The sequence below is a fragment of the Brachycentrus maculatus genome, unplaced genomic scaffold (genome assembly GCF_059751285.1).
Source record: "Brachycentrus maculatus isolate JH-2025_06_01 unplaced genomic scaffold, ASM5975128v1 h1tg000602l, whole genome shotgun sequence".
In the NCBI taxonomy this organism is placed as follows: domain Eukaryota; kingdom Metazoa; phylum Arthropoda; class Insecta; order Trichoptera; family Brachycentridae; genus Brachycentrus; species Brachycentrus maculatus.
The window spans coordinates 1,047,471-1,074,066 of NW_028281341.1; the positions used below are offsets into that span (position 1 = coordinate 1,047,471).

The window sequence follows — 26,596 nt, forward strand, 5'->3', positions numbered from 1 at the left end:
CTTCCCAGAACCTACCCCCTTCTCTTTGAATCCTAATATAGTTTCCAACCTGCGTATATTTATATTACATTTTTTACTTTATTATTTAGTTTCCCAAAAGCATGGTGGGACTAACAACTCGCTCTGCATGTTTTGCATGTGTAGTGATAGTGTATGTGAATAGTACTAAGTGGGTGTGGTGTAGTGTTGTTCGCATGATTGTTAAATTGTAGTGTATGTCCTGACGAAGAGACGGGTACGTCTCGAAACCGGTAGACAGAAGTAGTCGGTGAGTGGTTATTTACTAACATTACTAATATCAATTAAAATGTTTGACCACAAAGTAAATGCTTTGAATATAAATAATAATTTATTATTTTTATTTATTTACGTACGTAGGTACCTAAAATTAATTTTTGCCTATAGTCTGCATGTATTTTGGCGCGAATAAACGTCAAAGTTAGTCAAATTTATTGTCGTGGTCGTGGGTTGACATTTCCCTGTTTGCTTTAATATAAATTTGTGTAAAGTTTTTTAGAAATCTCATTTATTTTTATTTTCTCTTAGTCTTTCCGACTATGGAGCGTCGGCCTATGCGATACGCTCACGCGGAGGGCCATACAGAAATAACTTATACGGGGAATGGAGAGTGAGTAGATGAATATTTAATTTATTTTCAAAAAATTTATATGTTTTTATCTTCAGGATTATAATTTCCTTATAAGCGTATAAACATTAACTGGTTCAAGCAAACCCGACTTTTTGAAATTTGAAGTCATATTTGAAGTTTGAAAGTTTTACTACTAAGCCAGCATATTCCTTATTTCCAGCCGAATAAATGAATTTATAGTAACTATAGTTCCGTTCCGCCCATAACTTTGAAATCAGTGATTCTCTTTTTTTAGACATTCAGGTTTCGGTCGGTTTATATTTATTTGGTTTATATGATTTCCGATGTTATGGAACATGCTTGAACAGATCATTGTTGTGCCTTTATCGTCTACTGAATCACAGACTAACTAATTTGTACTGAATCAAACTTTTATCATGTACTTTATGTATCATTATGTACTTTTTGCATGATTTTTAAAGTTTGTATGCAATCTATTTTACATTAGATATTAAGATTTAAAATTTTTGATTGAAGTATGATTGAGTAATGCATTATACGAGACATTTTCTCTTGATTTTAGGTATAGTAAATATTTGAAATGCACTTTTAGAAGTGCATTTAAAATATTTCCTCCTCTCTGTCTACCCCTGCAGAAGAAGTAGTGGAAGTAGTAGTTGGTGAGTTATAGTATAGCCTCTACTACTGCAGGGGTAGACAGAGAGGATGGAACACCACACTCCTCTGTCTTGACATACACTTCTAGCTCAAGCTAGAACACAAAGTGCCAAACCCTCTTCCAGTGGAACGGAAGGCCTATTGAGGACAGGCAACAGTCTGGCTTCTCCTGAGGAGTGCAAAGTGGTTTCTCTCAGCAATGAGTAAATGCTCACATGTTCCTTATCGGCCTACACTGGTTTATCCTTCCTGTTCCCAACACAGATTAAAATAAAACATGTTTTCAGCTAGGACAAAAATCCACTAATTGATAAATAATATAAACCTTGTTCATAATAATAAAGGTAAATAATAAAAGCATTTCCCATCTAAAAATAAATTCACTTCATGTTTCCTTTACACCTATGGCCTGCAATTATAAAGTCTTTTACTCCGATTTTGGAGGAAAGCGCCGTCATGAGACCTATTTATTGTTTCAGCGAATTGGTGACGTGTGGAACGGATGGGGACGTGCGGGTGTGGGCCGGCCTGGAGGACGACGACCCCCGCAGCGTGTGTGTCGGGGAGTGGGCCCTCGCGCTCGCGGTCACCCCCTCGCATCTCTTCGTGTCCACGGACAACAACGCCGTGCAGAAGTACACCTTCCCAGCATTCGAGAAGGACGGCGTGGTCGCCCGCTTCACGGCGCCCATTACGCAGATTACTGTGTGCAAAACATCATCGGTACAGTTATATCCGCACATCCAACAAATTAAATTTCAATTTTGGTGTTTGAAAACGATGCGGAATGTATCAAAACACATTTCATGATAGATTTTAAGAAATAGTGGCATTTACTAAGTAAAATTTAAATTATAAATAAATTAAATTTTATAATTTACATTTGAAGCATTACTTTGTGATTTTCCATTTTATAATTAAAATAAAACTTTGTTTTAAAATCACCATGAATATTTTATTATAATTTAATTATAATTTAATCTACCGGTTTCAAAGCTAACTGCTTCCTTTTTAAGACTGATTAATACTAAAACACTATCTACTTAACAAAATTCAAAATATTTTGGCCGCTAGGCAAAAGAGTTTGGGTAGATCTCAAGTGGCTTTATTTTTTTTTGTGTTGATTTGCAGTCACAGTCAAAAGGGATTAGGGAGGTTTAATTATTATAAAATGAAATTTTGTCAAACAGTATTAATGTAATATTATTATTTTATCTGATACTGGATTATTCACAACTGATGAGATGTCAAGTTTAAAAGGTGTATCAATTTGATATTTTTTTTTTTTTTTTTTTTTTTTTTTTTTTTTTTTTTTTTTTTAACTCTTTATTCCAGCTTGACTAAGTGGTGGGTGCAATACTTAGTCAGCCATATATGTTTTACAACATTTTATTTAAACAATGAAATTAGAAATAAGAAGGAAATAAGAAATTGAAAGAAATATTAAAAAATAAAAATAAAATAAAATAAAAAATAAAAATAAAAATAATAATAAATTTGGAGAGATGTAGACGAAAATTAGCTCGCTGGCAAACGCAGCACTGCGCTCCAGTGCCGCCACATGTCCAGCCCCCATCTGTGCTCCACAAGCCGCTTTATGATGAGGTTGGAGCTCTTCATCAGCCTCTCCCGGAAGCCTGCCACTCGGTGCCTTAACAGGCCATCCCAATGTGGTAGGCGTGCTGTGGCAAACATACCACTCGCGCTGCAGTGTCGGGGTAACTTCATTAAAGCTCTGTAGCCGTTATTGTAGCATATTTTCATGCTCTTTAAGCTTCGTTGTGTAACCTTACACCATAGCTCGCTGCCGTATTGCTGCGTACACAACACTTGGAACAGTCTATTTTTTACCTGCGCGGAGCAGTGGGCAAAGCGGCGTGTCAGCATATTGGACCGCACGCAATGAGCACGATACTGGCGCTTGATGTCCTCATCATCCGCACAGTTCTCCTGTAGGATATGTCCCAAATACTTGAAGCTACTTACCCGCTTAACTTCTTGTCCATTTATAGTTATGGGCGGTACCTTTAATGAGTAATTTTTGGGTTTAAATACCATAAGCTCACATTTTTTGGCGTTGTACTCTAGGCCGTTTTCTGTGGCATAACATTCACAAATGGCAATAAGTTTACGTAGGCCAGCTATCGATGGTGCCATCAGGACCATATCATCGGCGTATGAGATGGCATTCACTCTCCCTCCTCCTATGGAGCATCCCGCATTTACTTGGTTTAACCTATCATGTAATGCATCCACGTAAAGGTTAAATAGGCTAGGAGATGTGATTCCACCTTGTTTGAGTCCTCGCTGAGCTTTAAACGGAGTTGAGGTTTCGGTCCCCCATTATACTCTATAAATGAGATTTTCGTTCCAGTTTTTTAACATGCATTTCGTCGTAGGACATTCAATTGATTTTTGTATTTTTTCTTCCAAAATGTGATGTACTACTGTATCATATGCTTTCCTGAGATCCATAAAACAGGCATATACTGGCGTATTTCGGCGCACATATATATTTATAGTATTTTTAACAGCGAAGACAGCTGTGTCCGTTCCCGATCCTTTTTTAAAACCAAATTGGTTGTCGGTCGTTTTTAGGTTTTCAACAGCTTTCTCCATCATTATGTTTTCTATGGTTTTTGCCGCCATGGTGGAAATCGCTATTGGCCTGTAATTTTCTTTTTCTGTTAAATTTCCCATAGGATTTTTTGCAATAGGTATAATTATTGACGTACACAGAGACTCAGGTATGAACGAGTGCCGGAACATTGCTGTGAAAGCTAGCGCCCACAGTACGTGTATTCTCGTGCTAGCATATCTAAGGTACTCAGCACAAATTTCGTCTCCTCCGGCGGCTTTATTACATTTCAGTGACCTAATGGCAGTCTGGATTTCCTTCACTTGTATAATGCAGGGACTCAGTGGATGCATATTGTTAGCATTATTATTGTAAATATTACAATTTTCCGCACTTCCTGTTTTCTCATACATTGAACTGAAGTGGGCTTTCCATAGTTCGCTGATTTTTCCGTCACCCGTTATGTTATCAATTTCTGTGGGTCTTATAGCTTTGGACGATCTCATTTTATTTGTTTGTTTCTAGAACATTTTGAAATCAGCAGTAAGCATATTCTTTGCCAATATATCGGCTTGTATCTGTTTTTTATTCTTCACCACCGTGCGTAGATTTGTTTTGAAAATACTTCGCGTTTCCGCTCTCCTCTGGGCAACTGGTCCTGTAGACGGTTTTCCCTCTATGAGCCACGCTTTGAAGGCATTTCGTGCATTAATATGGCTTTGTTTTACTTGCTCATTCCATCCTGGAATGTTTCCTGAATTTTGTTTTCCGCTTTTGGGCCCCCCTGCATTCACTTTAAATGCAAGTTGTGCGGCATTTCGCATAGCTTTTATCGTACTTTCGTAAAATTCTTTAATAATGAATTTATGATGTGGGTTTATACACTGTTCACATGTTAAAGCTTCGTAAGGAATTATTATTTTCTTAAAGAGCGACTCTGTCTTATCGTGGTATTTCTTCAGTTGTATTTGACTGTATTTGTTCCAATTAATTTTTTCCTCATTTATTTGAGTATTACTTTTAGATGTATATTTACACTTCATCTCCACTTGTATGTGTAGTGGAAAATGGTCGGACATCTGTTGGTTGTCGTCAATATGGATATTTGTGATCCGCTGTTCGAGCGTACTGGATATTATACAATGGTCCAACCAAGAGGTAGTATTATGCGCCTCACTGAAGAACGTAAAGGAGCTGATGTCGAGTTTTTTCACGTCATAGATACTATACTCGTTTTCCTGAGAAAAGGCATCTAATTCCTCCATGAATCTACTGTGTATGGGCGCATTGAAATCTCCCATACAAATTAACTCATTCACTTGAGTTTCATCTACGATAGCTGTAACTCGGCTCAAGATGTCCACAAAGACAGGCAGGTTTTCGTTGCAACATACTGGCATATAAACATTTACCAATAGAGTGACTCCGTGGCTATGTTGTATGGTTATTGCCGCCATCCGATCGTCACCACATTCGATAATAGTTACATTAGCAATTTGCTTCCTTACCAGTATGGCTACGCCTCCGTGTGGTCTTCCCTGGATTATTTCCTCGGAAGAGTTCATTGCTGATGTTCCAGTGGCCAGAAACTCCTCGTGGATACTATTCAGGAAGTTTAAGTCGTCCTTCATCAACCAGGTTTCTTGTAGGAGAAGAATGTCAACATTGTTGCAAATTTCGTGTATACCCGGTGCTATGCGATGTACTGATTTACAGTTGTAGGAACATATTCTAATGGAATTGTTCATGATGAAATATTAGTTTTTTTTTCGCTATAAAAAAATCGTCGTACAAAAGAGTACTGTGGCCAAATATCTCCGTTTAGTGTGGTACTATACATGGATTCAGGAACTCCTATTTTAAAAGTCTTATAATCACCCGATTTTGTTTGTAACTCCTCACATTTATGAACGTCCACATCTTTTGTTTTCAGAAAGTCAATGATCATCTCACAATTCGTTTCTAGACTTAATCTCGATACCACTAAATATTTAACATTTTCTATTGCCTTAAGCCCAGACGAGACATTACTGCCTCGTATGGCGTTTTTATTTTTGAATTTTGGGCGTTTATTATCGTTATTATTGGAGTTATTTTTACTCTTTGCATTTTTAACGATTGTCCACTGGCTAGAAGATTCAGTAATATTATTTACATTTTGAGTTTTGTTTTTAGTGACATCTGTCAATTCATTTCCAACTATTTCGCTATAGAGCGTTGGTGGCTTTGGGTCGCTGTTCACAGATGGCGTTATCTCTTCGTTCGGTATGAATTTTTCATGCTGTCTCCTACCTACATTATGGTGGTCGTTTACGTTATGTTGACGTTTAATTTCTGCCACTTCACATTTCAGAGATTGGATCGATTCCGAATTCTTCGGCGTTTCAATGTTTAACTTATGGATTTCGTTCTTAAGATATGTTAACTCTCTAAGTAGAGAACTCACATCGATATAGTCAAACGTGATGGGAGGCAGTCTATTGATGTTTAGCACAGCGAATTTGGGCAGAGTATCTGGGTCTGTCTCTCTCAGAATTTTAATAATATCGTTGATATTACGTTTCTTCTTACCTTCGCCCACTCTTCTGGTTTGTGCAGCAGGCACGTAGGTTATTAAGATTGCCTTTGCGGCATCTATTTCGTCTTCCTTGAAGAATTCACAAAGTTGGCACAAACTGACTTCGTCCATAACATCCATTTTCTGCTGGATAAAGGCCAACACCTCGTTCACCACAATTCCACAAGAACATCGCGACGTCTTGTCGTTCATTTTCATGTAATTGTTTTTGTTTTTACTCGTAAAAATAACTTTTATTTATTGATTTCGCGGGACGATAAAATAATACCATAATAATAGATATGAAACATGTTTCATTCTTCCCTTTTTTTATGAAAAAAGATGGAAGTCTGAGCATCCCAGGGCTTTCAATCTGGCATTAAGCTGGCTTAAGCGATGACTTTATACAAAGTTTTTTTTTTAGTCCTATTTTTGCTTCATGTTGATCAGATTAGTGTTGTCAAAAACTTATCAAAGTTTCATGTTCCATTTAGAAGCTGGGCTGTTGCTCCGAGAATATGGAAGCAAAAATCTGCTCCGTTGAAGATAAAAAAATATCTGAAGTGATGTCACACGAGGGTCCGGTCCTGTCCATGTCCATGTGTCCCTCGGGGAAGTATGGTGTCACGTCGTGCGGAGACGGTTTCTGCAGAATATGGAACTTGGAGGACAACTCCATCTTGAAGCAGATGCACTGCATTCCCAAGGCAAATAGCTTCTACACAGCCAAAGTATTAGGTAATAAACTTCTTCTTTTTCTTCTCACCCCTATCGGTACCCGATAGTGAATAGGGGACCTCATTACATTTACGCAGTGTAATCTTAGTGTTACATAAATTAAGGCTAGATTATCAATCCTTGCTTTCTGGTACCAGTCCAGGGTAGTATAAAATAAATATTGAAGTGAAAAATCACAAATATTTATTTTGACCCTTCCCCCTTCAAAATCGGACCCTCGATGCTTAGTATGGTAGCTAAATGTACTAACCATTGCAGTAATTCATTCATTCAAACCCTTATCCGCACCCCAATGCTACATAGGGCACTGCATCATATATACGCAGTGTTATCTTGATTGTTAACACATGAAGGAAAGGTGATCAGCCCTCCGCTTCAAATTTATTCGACCCCCCCTGGGAATCGAACCCGGGACCTCCAGAACGATAGCCGTGCCTGCTGACCATTACACTACGGAAGCGAACTAAAGGGGCAGATTAATCAGAAATCACTAAAATTAATAACCTCTTTCTAGGTTTTTTTTTTATGAAAATGCAAATATCAATTATTTTTCAGGCCGAACAAGTTTTGAACCGAATACAGGAAAATATTTAGCCTACCCAAGCAATAGGGAAGTTATTATTCTGGATACAAAAACCTGGCAGCAGAGGTATTCACTAACTCACCCAAAGGTATTTTTTAATATACATATTATTCAGAGTCACCTACTCAACACATTCTATATCAAATACAAATTGTAGCCAGTTTTGAGATGTTCCATCAGCTGTCATCAATAAACCAACCTTAAAATATTTTCATACACACCGGTCTTGACCAGAACTATATTTTGATAATTTATGATAGGTAAATAATGAAATGTCATTATCGCTTAGATATATAATATTTAAAAGTTAATACGGTGTTTGAAAATTATGCAGAATGAACGAAACACGTGTCACAATGGATTTTATGAAATAGTGGTATTTACTAAGTAATAAAATAAAAAATTGATACATTTTACCCCAAAGTGACTGCCGAATATATTAATGAAAAAATTAGATTAAGTATGATTGTTTGACTATGGGCACGACGGTGAATTTTATAATGTATAAAGTGATGGCATGCCTAGATTAAAAAAAAAGTATACAATTAGAATAGAATCTAAACAAAAAGGTTTATGTAAATTTTGAAAATTGTATTGTATGTATATATTTTTTGACACCATTGTATAATAATAATAAAATTGGATAACTTATATAGCGCCATTTTCGTAAAAAAATACCTCAAGGGCGCTTCACGGTGAATGAATTGGGGAAAATATTATGGTGGAAATGATTTAGCAAACAAATGTGTTTTTAGTCTTTTTCTAAAGATCATCTCACTCTCACTATTTCTAACCATTGGTGGAAGAGCATTCCACGCCGTCGGTCCTGCAACAGCAAAGGCACGCTCGCCAAATTTAGTGCGTTGGTTGCGAGCTGGTAAGATAACTTTGCCCATTGCAGATGTTGTAGCCGATCGAAGCGTGAGACGTCTATCAACCAATTCATCTGGAATACACAGCTCCTTAAGATACTCTGGAGCCATGTATGATTCCCCTGTACAGTAATTTTTAAGGAAATCAATAGAATGTCCAAATAAATTTTTGAGCCAAAAAACACTTCGATTTTGTTTGTTGATTTGTTTGATACCATTGAAATTGGATAATTTAATTTGTTTTTTTTCTTTCAGATAAAATGTGGCATTTCGCAATGTTTGTTTTCTCCTTGTGGTAATTACATTGCTGGTAGTACCATTGCGGGACAAATAGTAGTGTGGAATGTAAACACTTCCTCGGCTTTAGGAATAACAGAACACCCTACTTCCCACAATGTCTGTTCCATGGCTTGGAGTTTGACTGGTAAATATTAATATTGTATTTATGTATTAAATGTTTTGACATTAAAACTGATTTATCAAACACCGATTTTTTGAGTTTACTAAGTTGTATTTTATTGTTAAGAAACACATAAAAATCAATTTTGTGACAATTGTTTCGTCTTCTTTTTTTTTTTTTTTTTAATTTGATAATTTATATCCTCGAATGTTTGAAAATGCCATTTGGCATTTTCAAACAAACATTCGAGGATATAAATTATTAAACCATATCCACTCCGAATGTGGACACGTATGGAGTTCACAAACTATCTCCAGGCTTTTCTGTCGGGTGCCAGCTCCAAAAATGATTCAAAACTAATTAACCATCATGCTGTTTCACCGCAGGGGTAGGCAGAGGGAATAGAATACCACGCCAATCCGTCTTTGCAAACAATCTCCTCCTCTTCCAAATTCATGCATCTCCACCCACCAAGCCACTTTGTATGTCTTGTCGGTGGAGTTCTTTTTTAATACATTTTTTATTGTTTTTAACCATTTCAACCTAATATACACACAGAAAAGAGAGAAAAATTAAGAATATAAACATTTTACAATTTTCATAAAATTAACTCTTGATCATTCACCCATTCCTTTATTTTGCCTTTGTTCCATATTTTATTTTGACCTCTAACATCCGTCGACAACAAATCAAAAATGTTCGGAACGATATATTGCAGTGTATATCGACTTCCATATTTATTGTTAATTCTTGGGACTGTCAAACCTTCGTTGTGTGTAAATCGTGTATGGTACAGGATTAGTTTTGTCTTGGTATTGCCGATAGTTTCCTGCCAGCCATGCATTTTGTGGCGATCTGTTCATTGTCGATTTTTGGTCACAAATCTCTCTCTCTCTGGTCTCAATCCTGCGGATTGGTCTGTAACAACAGATGACATCTCTTTCGCCATTCTCGCTTATTTTCGGAAGTCCTCTTTAGCTCCTCATACGTCGAGCAGCCCATGTCTTCGTATAAGTCGCTTAGGTATTATCAAAGTGGTGGAAATCAGTCTGTCTCTAAAGGTGGGGACTGACCGGAGTCATTTCGTCATAACGATGCGAGCATTCATATACATAGTCAGTACAGTGTTCCGAGTGCTCCATCCGAAATCGGATGCTCACCGATTGTTACGTTAGGACGAAATGCTCCGGTCAGTCCCCACTTTAACGTGTACATGTCTATCATTTCAAAGCGTCTTGAGGTTAAGCGACTTTTCTGTATTGTAGCCAGGTTGGCAATTCTGAAAATACTTGCTGGTCTTGACTTTACGAATGTATATAATCATTGAATGTGTTGAATTTTAATTACAAAAATGTTTGATTCCAGCTGAAAATGGAGAGCTGGCGTTTTGTGATGTGTCGGGACAGTTGGGAACTATAATCAACTGCTTCGGAGGACAGGCAAGAAGAAAGTCTACTGAAGATGATGAGAACTTGGATCTCATGGAAATTATTGAGAGAGAAAATGGTAAGTGCAGTAAAAGCTCGCTAATTCCAACACTGATAATCAAATCTTTTACATAGTTTAACCTTTTTGTTAATTTTTTTATAAGTATAAATTATCTTTATTGTGAATTTTATGTAAGTAATAACACAAAGCAAAAAAAAATATTTGGGATTTATTTTTTTAGGAATTTCAGGATGTTGCTTATTTGTATTTGAGGGAGCATAGTATGGGATTGTAACTTTTTTATAATAATGTTAATAAATCATAATAAGCTACAAATGTATAAGTAAAATAAAATATATTTATTCCAACATCACCAAACAGTGTGAGGAATATGAATAGTGTTACAATTTACTGAACAAATGGTAGTAACATGAGAAATAAACAGATTTCATTTACGTGAATGGAAATCTTGAAAACACTCTGGGCATAATGGTTCTTTGTTACACCGTTTCGAAACATAATGAGTTTACTTCTTTCAGCCTCTATGGTGGCAATTTGATCAAGCATGTCTTGAAGTAATTTACTGTAAATAAATTTGTTAGATAAGTACTTTTTTTAACAATTTGGTGGCACATTTAACATAGCTATTTTTCAGACCTCAATGAGAGCTCAATACAGGAAAGGGCTAAAAAAAAGGAAATTTTTGTCTTCACAATGTTTTCATACAAAACCTCAACAATTTGAACCTCAAAAAATAGTATTCTTATTAAAATTGCAATAATAGCAAAAAATTGTAAATTGTGTGATGTTTCGTATTTTTTAGAGGATTCGAACCACGAAATAATGGAGGACAATGATGAAGATGATGAGAATGTAATATCCCTGAACAAACTGAAGAACGAGACTCTCCGCGCTGATAGTGCGCTGAGTGGTGCGGGGAGTGTAGCAGGATCCCGGAGGAGGTCCCGCTCTCGCTCCCGGAGCAGGGAGAGGAACATGCAGCCCCAGGCCGCTTTCCAGCCCTCTGCGACCCCGGCACATCTGGAGCACAGGTAGAGTGTGAAGAGTGGTGCCGGAGGAAGTTGAGGCCCCACCGACTTTGACTTAAGGCCAAACTTGCATTAATAAGTCTCAGTTGGCTTCCGGCATCGCATAGAGCCGGTCGTCGGGTCACACCCAATTTTTTTTAGAATACAAATCGGATATTTTTTCTTCTTTTGAATATGTATTAAAAATATATATTTAGAGTGAAACCCCTATTTTACATTTTTCAAGGGACCGAAAAAAAAACTTAATTTTTTTAGAATACAAATCGGATATTTTTTCTTCTTTTGAATATGTATTAAAAATATATATTTACATATAACTAAATACCTTTCAATAACTCTTTTCTTTTCGAAACCATATATTTATTTAAAAGAAAAACTTATGTTTTCTTTACAAAAAAGGTGTTTTAAAAAAAATACAATTATGTCAAATGTTACTTGGGTTTAAAGAAAATTGAGTTTCTATTCTATATAATGAATACTAGACCTTAAGCTTTATATTGTTCTGGATTTATTGCAGATACATGTGCTGGAATGAAATCGGTATAGTGCGATGTCACACAACGGAATCGGAGAGCAGTATAGAAGTGGAGTTTCACGATACCAACACCCATCACAGCATCCACCTTAACAACCATCTCAACCACATCCTGGCTGCACTCTCCAGTACTGTCCTCGTACTGGCTTGCGAAGCTCCTGGGTATGTTCAATTGAGTCCAATTTCCATGTAATGAAAATATATGAAAGATAAAACTTACAGTAGAAGTCATTCCAGTTGAATATCGCCATTGATTGACACTTGCATTTTACACAAATGAATGGAGTATGGGCCTACATGAACGGGCGCGCTTATAACTAAAGCCTGGTGACATGTATTTCTAAAATGGCACTTGTACTGCCATCTGTGGTTGTAATTTAAGACTAACACAAATTTTTGTTAGTTTTAGAATATACATTGAAATTTTTTTTAACTCCTTTCCTTTCAAAATTTTTTTTTCCTTTTTAAAACCATATCACTCGCTCCTTTCAAGAAAGTCATAAATCAAAAAACTTGATTTTTCAGGCGAACATTTTTAAAGTTTAAAAATATAATACAATGTATTAAAAATAAATATCAAGCCACTTATTGAACTTTTTACTGTGCAGCAGATCTTTTTAGATAAAACCTGAAGGTTTTTTCTCCATTTGAAAAATATTTAGTATATTTAAAAAAATAATTAAACATTACCTTTTCTTCAAATAAAAAAAACAACACTTTCTGCCCTGTGGCGGGTAAATATTAAATTAAAAATATGCCGCTTTTACTGGGATATATTACATTTTCTGGGCATTCCGAAAACATGCACAACTGAAAATTGTCGATTTTCGATATATGACATTGTTGAAAGGAGTGAGCGATATATTTAACTCAAAGAAAACCTTCATTTTTAATACTAAAACGGTGTTTTCAGAAAAAAATTCAATCACATCAAATATTACCTCAGTTTAAAGAAAATTAAGTTGGGATTTAACAAATGGCCTGGTTTAGAGCCAGTGAGTCAGTCTGTCTTGTTTACATTGTCCGCCATGGCCTCTTGGACACAATACCAACCATCTATAATGTAGTTTTGATGTGATCAATTACCAGTTTATCTGGATTACAGCAAGTTGGTTTGCATCACGCTGGAAGGGGGGAGCAAGGAGTGGAGCGTGTCTCTGCCGGGACTGGAGGAGGCGGTGTGTCTGGTGGCCACGGAGCGGCTCGTCGGGGCTGCCACTACAGCCCGCTACCTGCGACTCTACACCCCGCGGGGAACGCAGATACACGTCAGTATTCATTATTTGTGTGATGTTCAGCTCGCTCGGCTACCGTTCTGGAGGTCCCGGGTTCGATTCCCGGGGGGTTAAATAATTATAAAAGATTTTTTTACTCTAATATTTATTCAATATTACCCTCGACTGGTACCTGAAGCTGAGGGCTGATTACCTTTCCTTCATGTGTTAACGATAAAGATAACACTGCGTTTATATGATGCAGTTCCCTATACACCATTGGGGTCCAGATAAGGGTTTGAAAATTATTTTTTTAAAGTTTTTTTGTATTAAACCATTGAGTTTTATTTCACATGACTGGTTTCGAAAACTACAGTTTTCATCAACAGGTGATCACAAAAACAAAAAAGATAATTTTTGTGATCACCTGTCGATGAAAATATCTAGTTTTTTAAATTAGGCATGTGAAATAAAACTCATTAAGTGGTCTAGTAAAGTTTTTATTAATGCTATTGATGGTCTAATACAGTATTTAATTTTAAATAATCAACATGTCATTCCACAAAGTTAATGCCAAATCAATAAATAATAGATGTCAGTATTATTTTATCCAATTTGCAAAGCCTTAGTGCTTCCTGAATCTAGTTATAATACGTCCAACACCATTATTTTATGATCCTTTCTGGATTATCGACATATTTTCCTTTGATATTCTCACTAGCCAAAGCGTTTCAGAATGCACGATGCTTAAAACATTGTTGTCGATCGGTTTTTTCATCAACCTCGACCCTAATTAGTATACATTGTTTTCGAGAAACGCTTAAAGTGTCTTTTTACATACTGTTCTATTAGCTTACTTTTGGTAGAACGCGAGAGATGCTAAAAAACAGTGTACAGATCGGGATTGGATTAGCAGTTAATTATGATTAGTTCTTCTCCGTCTTATTCCTCATTGCTGAGGGTTGTGATACTTGCAGAAGCAATGACTCTTCTCCAGTTATCCCTTGACTGCGCTGCACGTAGCTCTCCAACCACTGAGGTGCCTGCTGCTGCCTTAATTTGATCGGTCCATCGTGTGGGGGATCTTCCTCTCCCTCTCTTTCCCTCCAGGCTACCGATCACAACTAGTCGTTCCAGGCTATCCTCATTGCCACGCGCAACGTGTCAAAAGAACTGGAGAATCCGTCGGGTACAGATATTGGCCAGAGTCAAGCCATCCAAGCGTAGTTCCTGGCGAATGGACTCATTGGTACGTCTAGCTGTCCATGGAATTCGGAGCATGCGCCTCCAACACCACATTTCGAAGGCATCAATTTTTCTCCTTTCCGCTGCTTTTATGGTCCATGTTTCAGCAGCATAAAGAAAAATGGAGTATACAACATATGATTAGTATACAAACCTAATTAGTATACCAATTAGGGTCAGGGTTGATGAGGAAACCGCCCGACAACAATGTGTTAAAAAAACAGCTAAATTAATAAGCAATTTTTCATAATCTGTATTCCTTGAGCATTTGTCATAAATACATATACAATATCAATATGATTCATTTTGCAAATTCTTAAAATAAATGTTTTTTTCTTCCCACTTGTATGCACAAAGACTTTCTGCTCACTAAATTCAAACAGCTGTGTAATTTGTCCATCTGCATAGTGTAGTGGTTAGAGGGTTAAGCTACCGTGCTGAAGGTCTGGGGTCTGATGCCCAGGAGAATAAATAGGAATAACCAGGAAAAATAATCATTAATGATTAATAATCAAGATATGCACCATTCTTGATACATATACACTATGCACCATTGTGTGTGGGCAAGAGTTAAAATAAGAAATATAATGTGCAAATCTTGATAACAGTTACTAGTCTTTGTTTTGTTGGCTAGAATATATTGATTCATGCCAATAAACCTGCCAATATATCATGTATGTATATTGTTACGACTAATGGTACTAGAATATTGATGATGAGGAAGACAAAAACGCGCAAATGGAAACAATTATTTATTTATCGAAAATTACTAAGTTATAAGGGCGAAAAGAACAAAGCGACACCAATAAACAAAGAGCGAGCGCGACGTATATACGTTTGAATTTTAATCTTATCTGAGCACACAAATATTAGTCCTCCACCCCTTACCACGATTTTAAAAGAGTTACATGTGGTGGGGACAATATTATAAGCAAATAAAGTGGATGAACTGCGTCTCTTTGTTCTTTTCGCATACATTTATGAATACAATTTTGATACACAAATTCTTATAAAAAAAAACACAAATTTAGAAGGAACTTATATGTTATGTACAAGAAGTTAATTAAAGTTTCCGATCCTTATCTGCACCCAATTGTGCATAGGGTAGGGTACTGTATCGAATTGAAATGATCATAAATCACAGCAAGGTGTTCCAATCTACTCTTCAAATACCAACCCAGGGAATGTTAAATAAATATGGGACTGGAAAAAACTATACAATGGGATATTAAATCTTCTTTTTCAACCTGGTGTAGGCTGTTAAATTCTACCTGAGTTTGATATTTTCTTAAAGTAAAATTTTTGCTCAAAAATCCTTTTTTTCCAGGTTGTCAGTTTGCTAGGAGCTCCTGTTTGCCTAACGGGTAGAGGCAGCACTTTGCACATAATGTACCACGCCTCAGATCCGGGACTGTCTGATCAACATATAGCCATGGACACACTGACTGTTAATGGTTAGTAATCATTCATATTATATTATGTTGCAATAAATTAATTACGAGAGAAGAAAATTAATAGATCAATTTCAATCATACCACTCTCGATGAAAAATGGTTGAGTAGAAATGCGATGACTGATCATTCTCTATAAATGTCTTTGCACTTTTATGTGTCTGTCTGCACAGCAGTGCAGTGCTGGTCGGGGCTGTAGGCGTCTGTGTACCGGCCAACGTCGGGTCGGATTCGGATCTAGCTGACTATGTAATTGAACTAAATACTAATCCCTTTCACTGCCTACACCGGGGTACTTCTAGAAAATTTGGTGACGGATTTACAAACTTATATTTATTTAGATTGACAGTGATATTGAAAGCTTTTAAATGTAAATTCACAGTAAAATCGGGATACAATTTTATATTATTTCACATTTTCAATCAATTTCGCAACTTAGTTAAAAAAAAATATTGCTTTGCAAGAGCAGATCTGTCAAGAAGCCTAGATGCTTGTGTATCAGGATCTGGGCATGCGGTGGGACAGCTTTCAATACCACTCTTGTTTGTGAGATTTCTGAAAATGCAATATCAGTTTATGAGATTCCTGCAAATATAAAACCAGTCCGAGACATTCCTGTAAATAAAATATCATTTAGTTAATTGATTCAGCAGTCACTTTGTGGTAAAATGTATCCATTTTTAATTTAAGTTTAACTTAGTAAATATTGCTATTTCTTAAAATCAATTGTGACACATGTTTCGATGCATTCCGCATCATTTTCAAACACTGTATGTGAAGTTAATTTTACTGTCTATGTTGCCACTTATAAGAAATAAAAAGAAATAATAATGATAATAATAATGAAATAAATTGATAAAAATAAGAAACAGCCCCTACTCCCTCTTCAACCTTCAAAGTCCCAAGGACCCAACTCTAAAATTTGCATTTTTAATTTAAGTTTTACTTAATTTTAAGAAATAGTGTTATTTACCAAGTAAAACTGAAATTAATACAACAGGAAGGGTATTTCTGCCCGTTCGGTCGATTGATGCTCGAGGACGGGAAAGGTATTTTTATCTTCTATGGCAGCCTTATTTCAAAGGCAGAAAAGAAGGAAGTATCCAATATTTTTATGTGAATATTATTAAGGTCTTAACTATATGTACATAATTATCAAATCCCGCCACCAGCGGTCCACAGGCGTAAAAAATACCCGTCTGAAATGTGTTAAAAATGGATATAATGTCCCCAGGAATGAACAGTCGCGTGGTGGCATCAGGGGTGCCCGTACCCCTGTCCCCGGGCTGCCTGGTCCGCTGGGCCGGCTGCTCGGAGCGCGGCGCCCCCGCCGTGCTGGACGCCGGGGGCACGCTGCGCCTGTACCAGCACGGCCCTCGCCTCTGGGTGCCCGTCTGCGAGACCGCCTCCCACGCCCGGGGGATCTCCGACACCTTCTACATCATCTCCGTAAGTCCTCGGCTCTTCATTTTATTCTTCTCATTTTTTAAATGGGCATTTGTGCATTTGTACAAGGTTTATAGATCATTAAGTAGATTTTTGGTTCTTCAAACTTAATTTTTTTTTTTATTTTAATCCGTGTTGGGAACAGGAGGGATAATTTAGTGTGGGCCAATTGGGAACTTTTCAGCATTTGCTCATTGCTGAGAGAAAACCACGTAAAACTCCTCAGGAAAAACCGGACTGTTAACTGTCATCAGCTGACCTTCTGTTCCACTAGAAGAGGGTTTAGCATTTTGTGTCCTAGCTTGGTTTATAGTACCAATGTCCTTCACTATTCTTATCATGTATGGTCCCACCTCTAGTGACAGTTCCTTATGAATTACCACGGATCTGATGTCGGATAGGTCCTCACTCAGGCTCCTGCAACGCGCCTCTAGCTGTTGTCTTTGAAATCTGCAAAGGGGGCAAAGCATCAACAGGTGAGGGACATCTTGAGGTGTCTCATCATCACACGTACAGCTGTGAATCTCGAAGATCTTCGCCTGGATGCCTCCGTAGTGTAATGGTCAGCATGCTTGGCTACATTCTAGAATGACATCGTGAAGCATGGAAGCTCACGGATCCCCCAGGAGCTATGGCTCCCGACGTGACAGTCAATCACTTTAGGTATATGATGCAACCCATTCTATGCAATAAAAGGTCATTAATTTGAACAATGAATATTTGTATTTCATCATAATTCTTAAAATATTACAAAATTCTGGTCCCGAGTTTTCTTATGAAATTTTTGATAATTCAAAAACATTTCATTCAAAATTTTTAATAAAATTACGTTGAAAGAATTGTTTTTAAAACAAAATCGTAACAAGTATTAAAACAGGTGAATTATCGTATTATCTTGTTATCTAGTTGTTATTTATTCCTTTTTTGTTTACAGGTATCGGAGGAAAATGAATGTTTACAGGCCATTCTCTGTCGGAGTTCTCCGTTCCCCCTCACCGCCCCTCGCCCGACTGTCACACAACTCCCTCTCCAGGTCAGAATTTGGCTTTATTTTTACATATCGCCCATTTTGATTCGACGTCAAATCTCGTAAATTTTTTAGAAGATGCATATCTTCTACTACCAACACGTATCTGTACTTAATAGTTCATCACCTTGACACAGTTTAAACTCAATCATTAGTTATATGAAGGTAAGGTGGTATGAAATAGATATTAAAGTGGAAAATCACTTATGTTTGTTTTGATACCCTGGTAACCGATTGCACTAACCACTACACGAAAATGTTATTAAGAAGGGAATATGGAAGTATAAGTATTTACAGGACTTACAACCTGATATTAACTGGTTTTAACTGCAACTGTTGACAACTTTATGCGGCGTGTAACATTCACCACAATCGACAATCGCATTGTTCATACTTCGAAAGTTGTATATACAGTAGAACCTCTCATAAGGAGCACCTATAATAACGATTAATTTGCATAACAAGTAAAAAATGTGAAAAATTTGCTCCCTTAACGAGTGACGTTTCGCATAACGAGTTACAGAGAAAGGGCAAGTCCTTTTTTCACATTAGCTTGTGAGCCGGGACTTCCGCACCAGTCAAAACAAAAAATGTTTCGCTTAACTAGTAAGATTCTGGAATGAATTATGCTCATTATCAGAGGTTCCGCTATATTTATAAGTGACAGAAACACTCACATTTCCCAATACAAACTTCTGATTTTAATTTATTTAGGTACACACAGTGCTTGTAATTGTTTTATTACCTCCCTTATTCTAATTATTTTACATATATGTTTTTTTTAACCGGTTAACTGCCAAGAGCATCTTAAGACGCATAATTTTCTGTGAACGGAGCGCCGCTCATACAAAAATTACGTCTTAAGACGCCCCATTTTAAATGGGCTTTTACTAAAGAAAATCAATTATTTAAAATGTACAAATATATTGAACGCATAGTGACATCTATTGAGAATATTTTTGCATACTTAGAATTGAAACAGAATTTGTTTTTACCACTTTAAACGTAAATTAAAGAGAGCTTTGTCGTCGGAACAACTAATGGCGCTCAGGGTTGTCCAATAATCCCCGAGTTGCCGTCACTGCCGAATCTGATGACAGTGATTTTAGTGTCGATTCTGATGATTTTTTATTTTTTTAAATCATAATTTGTGTGTGTGTGTGTATACTTTTAATATTAAACTAACATAAACAATTACTTTTGATATATAATTAAGTTTTCATATTTTATATGACAAATTTTGTGACAACCCTGCACCATGAACAATTAATCTTATAATTATGGATAAATGACTGCACGACTGGCGCGCTCTTCATTTATTTGGTAAGTTTTATAAATAAACGTTATTACACTTTGAATAACGATATGTTTAGAAGGTTTTTTATTTTTTACCGCCATACATGTACCTGCCGGCAGTTAAAAGGTTAAATATCTGTGGGTATGAAAACATATTGTTTCAATGTCAAGTCTAAGTCGTCAATGACAGTAAAGTAACCAATTTACCAATAAGTCGGCTTAGGTGACAAATCAGTGTCTGTAGTAACAAATCAATATCAGCTATGCAATAATTAATTATATGTATATTTTTTACAGCTCCCATTCTGCGAGATGGACACAGAGAAGAGTCAGTATGAAGAAAAATTACGAAGATTGGCAATGATGGGATCCAACGAAGAATCCGCCACTAAACTTGAAATTGCACTCAAGTTGTTTGCGGTAATAAACCCAATTATTATTTTGGCGTCCAGTAATGTGTGGTGCACCACATTCGATTAATGCGGTGTTTTCTTGATCATAAATTAAATTTGTCATTGTAAATTGTCGAGCCATCTCTTTGGTGGTCTGCCCGGGAGACGTCTACCTTGGGGTTGGCCGTACAGTGCAATATGAGGGAGTCTGGATGGTTCCATTCTTCTCACATGCGCATACCATTGTCTCCTTCGTTGCCTTCCCCACCTAACGACATCTTCGATCTCGCATATTTCCCTTATCTTGTTCCTTATTCTATCTTGTAGACTCTTGCCAGATATGCTTCTTAGTCTTCATTTCTGATACTTTTAGCGGATTTTTTGTGACTAAGGTGTCCGCTGTACTTTCGATCCCATATGTCATGATGCACACAAGTTTTATGTATTTTGATTTTGCTGCCAATCTTCACGTCAGGGTTTTTTCAGGCATGACTGTAGCCTTGTTTACATGCCCCATCACTTCACTTGGCAGATCCGTTTGACCACACAGGTCCACACCCAGATATTTGAACTATCCACTTGTTCTACTAAGACGCCATGCTCTTAGTCTTTGTAACTGATATAGTCATGTTGTATTGGCTAGCAAGATGGAATGCGTGCAAGAGTAGTTGCAGGTCCCATTCTGTCTCAGCGAATATTACAGCGTCATCTGCATAGCAAACAGTATCTATAGTTTCCTCCTTCCAGTCTGTATCCTTTATGTAGTGCTTAAGTATCCTCCACAATCCCATCCATGATAAGATTGAAGAGGTCCCTTATTAAAAATATGAATCAAGTTATGATAGGGTGGTCTTGATAGATGCTCAGACTGACATCACTGATCTCATGTCATGTTTTGCCTCAGATGCTAATTTTAATAACCTAAACCAATTTAAAAAACACGTCTTTTTTATAGCTGGCATGCAGAAGCGAAGTGGAGCAGCGTGCATCAGAGCTCATGGAAATCCTGCAAGACAAGAGGGCCATCGCCCCCGCAGCACGCTACGCTTCACGTCTTGGCAAGTTGCACTTGGCGGACAAGCTCTCCAGCATCGCCAGTGACTGGGAGAGTAACGCCGCACTGAATCAGCCTCTGGAGACTTCTACGCAACAGCCAGATGAGGAGGCCGAATCCCAGGAACTGGATTCCAGCCTTATATTGCCACATAATGGAAAACAGAGGGAGGAAATTGTTCCATTGAAACCAGCAGTAAGTTAAACACATGTATATATCGTGGGTATACATATACATGTATACCCACGTTTGTATACACAAAATTCCTGTTTGAATAATCCCTATTATTTAAAGCTAATTTTGCAAGTTTAAAGAATGTTGAAAAAAATACTATGCATCATTAGTCGAAATTGCATGTTTTCCAGTTAACTTTTTTTGCCAGTACACCCACTATACATTTATTTATTGACTTGGCGTTTAATTTGTAGAACTAGAATACATAAAATACACTATACATTTGTCAGGCGCAGTGGCGTAGTTTGGTAAACGCTCGGCATCGAAGGTTCAATTCCCGCCAATTGCAAAATAAATTTATGATTTATTTTCAATTGGTCTGGATGTTATTACTGACTACTACTTTCCCGTACTAAATATGTTTCCAACAATCTAAAATTATTATTATTTTAAAAGAGAAATATTTGTGTTTTTATTATTAACAAAAATACTTCAATTTCATACTATGTATTTCTGTGAGTCTGAGCTGCTCATTATTAAAAATAGGTATCAAATTAAAATGATTAAAGAAACATTTGTTTATATAGCAATTGAGTTTATTAATGACTACTAGTTTCGGAAGCTATCGTCAGGTCTGAATAATAGCATTGTTATTATTCAGACCTGACGATGGAAGTTTAGGTTCCGAAACTAGTAGACATTAATAATTCAAGTGGTATAAAAACAAGTGTTTCCTTCATTTTACACAATCATTTTAACATGTCTTACCGTAAAGTAAATGCCGAAACAATTAATAAAATAGGTATCAAATTGTTGTAGAGTGGGTTTAAACCCAGAAACTCTGACTCAAGTGTCCGCGACACTAACCACAGGACCACAACCCGACACAAATTGATATTGAAATATTGTTTGTGATTATTTTGGCTCGTTTGGTTGGAAATTTTTACGTTCCTCAAGTACTTAATCATAAGCAATACTGTTTTTCCTTATTACTGGCAACACTTTTTGCAGTAAAACCACGACTGAATTCATGCATAAAGGGGTTGACTGACATAAGCTCTCTTTCTTTCTACTCAACTGTTGGCTGATCTTTGGCTACTTGATCTCCAGATCAATTACAACATTTTGATCATTTACAAAATGTTGTAAATAAATTATCTGGTCAAATTATAAGCTTAAATGATAAAAATGAAAATGATATTTTCTGGCGTTTCTCATGTGTGTGATTATAATCCAGGATTCGGACCTCACATACTAATAAAAGAGTTTCTGTTCAACAAAAAGCTTCTTTTCATCTCACGATGCCTCTAGTGAATTTCTAGTGATTCAAGAACAATGTTTCAAAATTGGTTCATATATATAGAATTTCCAAGAATTTGAGTAGTGTGGTTGTCGATAATGGGTAGAATTGGTGAATGTTACACGTGTGTAAAGTGATCACTTAAACCAGCCTATGATGGTCGTCAGCCCCGTAAATGCTCAGGCCTCCATATTCTTCTTCATCTTTGATGAGATGTCAAAAAACAATCCAGGTAATTTCACTATGTTTGTACTTTCCAGCCACTGAGAACATTTGGAACCAGGAACCCGTTCCGAAAGTCGACAGATGTTTCCGACAGTCACGTAGGACCATCGGAACGCTCCCGCCCACTCTCCTTGACAGACCGCCAACTCGTCAGTCAAGAGAATACTCCCAGCCGGCCTTCTCCTACTCCATCCGTAAGTTCCATTGGTGAAATTGTTGTCACTCTGAGACTCATTTAGAAAAAATATATGTTTTATGAATTGAAACTGATAACCATCAAAGTTTTAAAGGTAATTCATAACTTGTTGGGAAAATAATAAAAGCAGTCATCAAAATTAATTATTTTTGTCAATTTAAACAACGATAAAAAAAAAATCATAAAAATATTCATGAATTTTTTTATGTTCAATCGTTTTTTGTTGTTGTTCTTCTTTTTATCAATTTTATGAAATTTAAATTTGAATCAATCTTAGTGAAGTACCATTTAAATTTAAAAATCGCTCACTCCTTTCAACAATGTCATAAACCAAAAATCTTCAATTTTCAGTTGTGCATGTTTTCGGAATGCTTAAAAAATGTACTATATCCCAGCAAAAGCGGCATATTTTTAACTCAATATTTACCTGCTACAGGGCAGAAAGTGATGTTAATGCATTTTGAAGAAGAGGTATTGTTTAATTATTTTTTTAAGGATACTAAATATTTTTCAAATGGAGAAAAAACCTTCAGGTTTTACCTAAAAAGATCTGTTGCATAGTAAAAAGTTCAATAAGTGGCTTGATATTTATTTTTAATACATTGTGTTATATTTTTTAAATTTTAAAATGTTCTCCTGAAAAATCCAATTTTTTGATTTATGACTTTCTTGAAAGGAGTGAGCGATATGTGATATTTGATGTTTGGGAATGTAATTTGTTTTGTATTGGTGTGTGTGTTTTTTATTTTTAAATTCAGTCCTTGTACTTCAAATGAACAGGCTTAGTAAGAATAGTACAGTAGTATATAAATTTAGAACCACAAAGGTTAAAATTTGACTTGTCAGAAATTAAAAGGATTTTTTTCAATTCCAACAAAGTACAACCTGATTTTTAACCAGCTATATGGTGTTTCAATACCTCCTGTATTTCAAAATTGGCTTATTCTAGGTTAACAAACCATTGCCATCGGAGACATTTGTCCAATGGTACGGGAAGAATAAAGAAAACCTTCAGGCTGAACACGGCGACCTGACGCCGGGGGAGTTGGCCAAGGTCGGCATGAAGGCCTTCAAGGCGCAGCAGCAGAGAGCGCCCCCCGCCACAGAGTCCACTCCCAAGAGGAAACTGTCCCCCACCAAAGATGAAGAAATGAACGGTGAGCCCGCTAAGGTGGCACCAAAACAGTCCAAACTCAGCGCATTCGCATTCCAGAAGAAAGCGGCATAGACTTCTATGTTTAAATGAAAAATATATGCATCGGGTGTTACATCGCTTTCAAATTTTTGAAATTTATTGCTACTCAAATGTGCTGTGGTGGCAAAATAGTCCATCATCTGCTAATTGCGTACGAAATTCAAAGATTTTTCTCAGCTGGGCTGGATATGATGTATTTTTCATAACTTTTGCCCTTTTTTCTTACTTTCATAACCAAGAAGGTATTACAAAGACTCTATCTACGTATTGCGGATAAATTTACACATTGTAGATAAGTCCGCCTTCGTAGTATACTGGTTAGTTCATTTAGCTTCCGTAGTGAAGGTTCTGAAATTGATTCCCAATGAGGTCAAAATAAATAGTAATTTTCCACTCTTATTTATATTTGATATTGCCCGGGACTGATACCTGAAGCGCAGGACTGATCATCTTATCTTCTTCCAATTAACGAGCAAGTGTACACTGCACTGATGCAATATAGTGCCATATGCACCATTAATATGGACGAAGCTTAGAAGAAGAGGTGTATAAATTATACTCAACTCATATTTTGTAAAAAAAAATGGTAACAGTAACTTAGAAGAACTCTAAAAACTAAAACTCTAGAAGTGAAATTAAATTTATATACACTATGTAGAAATACCACCACAGCAGACAAACAAGCCTTTTATTTGGTGACTTTCTAGATTTAAATTTTTAAAAAAAAAACAAGAAAAAAGTTACATTTGACATGGTTTAATTGGATCATAAAATTACAGTTATTCTTCGACATATCTAGAAAATAATGTCAGATTTCCAGGAACACTTCTTGACAAAATAACAAAACAAGAAATGGTATTTTTTTTTTAGATTGTGGTTCCAACACTTTTTGTTAGGCGTATAATATATCTGAGTCCAAACTGACTATGTAGTGTAACTAAGCTTGTTTTATCTTTAATATATGTACATACTAAACAGGTCATTTAACCCTAGATAACCAGAAATGTAACCCTAGATAATAAAAATTAACACTTAGTGTGGGAATTTTTATTAAACCAATATTTTATGAAAGATTTGACATCTTGTATTAGTTTTCATTTTTTACATTTATCGTTTATTCAATATTTTACTATCATAATTTATACAAGCATGATTATAATTATTAGAAAACTACCTATATTTATTATGTACTGTAAATAAATACTATAAGGATTTTTTAAATAAACAAAATTGTTAACATTTAAAAAAAATTTATTACCATTAATTTCATTTCAATATTTTGTTTATCTCTTTTTTTACTATTTTTAACAGCGGAGAGCTTTACGAGTACATATAAAATAGATACAAAGCCAAGGAATGGAAAATAACATTTGGTACATTAGAATAAAAAATTCCTATAGCGAATAAAGTAAAATGAATGTTACTAGAAAAATAAAAACAATAGAAAAGTATGTATAAATGAGAACACATGGTATATGCGTTTATAAAAACAATAGATATCTTAATATATGTACTTATTCAACAAAAAGTATATCAACAATTTAATGAAGTAATCCTTTTAAGGTGGGGACTGACCGGAGTCATTTTGTCGTAACGTAACACATTACAATGCGAGCATGTATAGTCAGTACAGCATTCTGAGTGCTCCACACAAAGTCGGATGCTCGCCGTGAACGACGTTACGTTACAACAAAATACTCCGGTCAGTCTCCACCTTTACATTTATTGGTAGAGGGGTTACAGAAAACAGATTTAAAAATCAGTTTACTTATTAAGGTGGAGACTGACTGGAGCATTTCGTCGTAACATGACGTCATAACATCGCTCGCGGCAAGCATCAGCTAGCATCCGAAACTATGAATGGAGCGCTCCGCTCGCTGTACTGACTGTACGAATGCTCGCATCGTAACGTATTACGTTACCACGAAATGCTCCGGTCAGTCTCCACCTTTATGTAACTATAACCATTTCATCCATCATCCGGAATTTCTTAAGTTTATTCCTTAGGAGGTGGAGGGAAGATTCCTTCCTTGAACATTCTCTTCCACTCAGAGCCATTCGGGTAGAAGTGCTTCTCTAGAGAGTCACGCTTGAACTCCGTGCTGTATCCAGGTTCCTAAAATTACGTCACATTTTAATTAGGTATATAACATGCATAAATCATAATTTAATCTTCACAAGTGAGTTTTAACCAGATTTCTTTTATCGAGAAGCTCTATAATTTAAATAAACAAGAAAAACAGGGCTCTTATAACTAACAAAATAGGTTAGTTGCATAAACTCGCTCATGGCCTTAGCATTTATTCACTAATGATTTTGATATGTAACAAAAGTAAATAAGTTATCCATTTAAACTGTGAGAGATGACATTTCA

The 26,596-nt window shown here is 36.2% G+C and overlaps 2 protein-coding genes across 2 annotated transcripts in view; one reads left to right on the forward strand and one right to left on the reverse strand.

The window, feature by feature from the left end:
• LOC148301146 (WD repeat and HMG-box DNA-binding protein 1-like) lies at positions 1–25,472 on the forward strand. The gene is made up of 16 exons (XM_088273766.1): positions 1–628; positions 1,747–1,990; positions 6,897–7,140; positions 7,696–7,811; positions 8,851–9,019; positions 10,361–10,501; positions 11,247–11,475; positions 11,990–12,169; positions 13,113–13,275; positions 15,794–15,920; positions 17,152–17,366; positions 18,298–18,396; positions 19,984–20,106; positions 21,034–21,327; positions 22,867–23,025; positions 23,977–25,472. Exons 1-16 carry the CDS (start codon positions 558–560, stop codon positions 24,253–24,255), a joined length of 2,853 nt encoding a protein of 950 aa, XP_088129892.1. The 5' UTR covers positions 1–557; the 3' UTR covers positions 24,256–25,472.
• LOC148301147 (mitochondrial enolase superfamily member 1-like) overlaps positions 24,289–26,596 on the reverse strand; it is a 9,580-nt gene continuing 7,272 nt past the window's right edge. Inside the window, exon 9 of the mRNA XM_088273767.1 lies at positions 24,289–26,338. Coding sequence (XP_088129893.1) covers positions 26,219–26,338 — 120 coding nt within the window. The 3' untranslated portion in view covers positions 24,289–26,218. The remainder of the gene's footprint in view (positions 26,339–26,596) is intronic.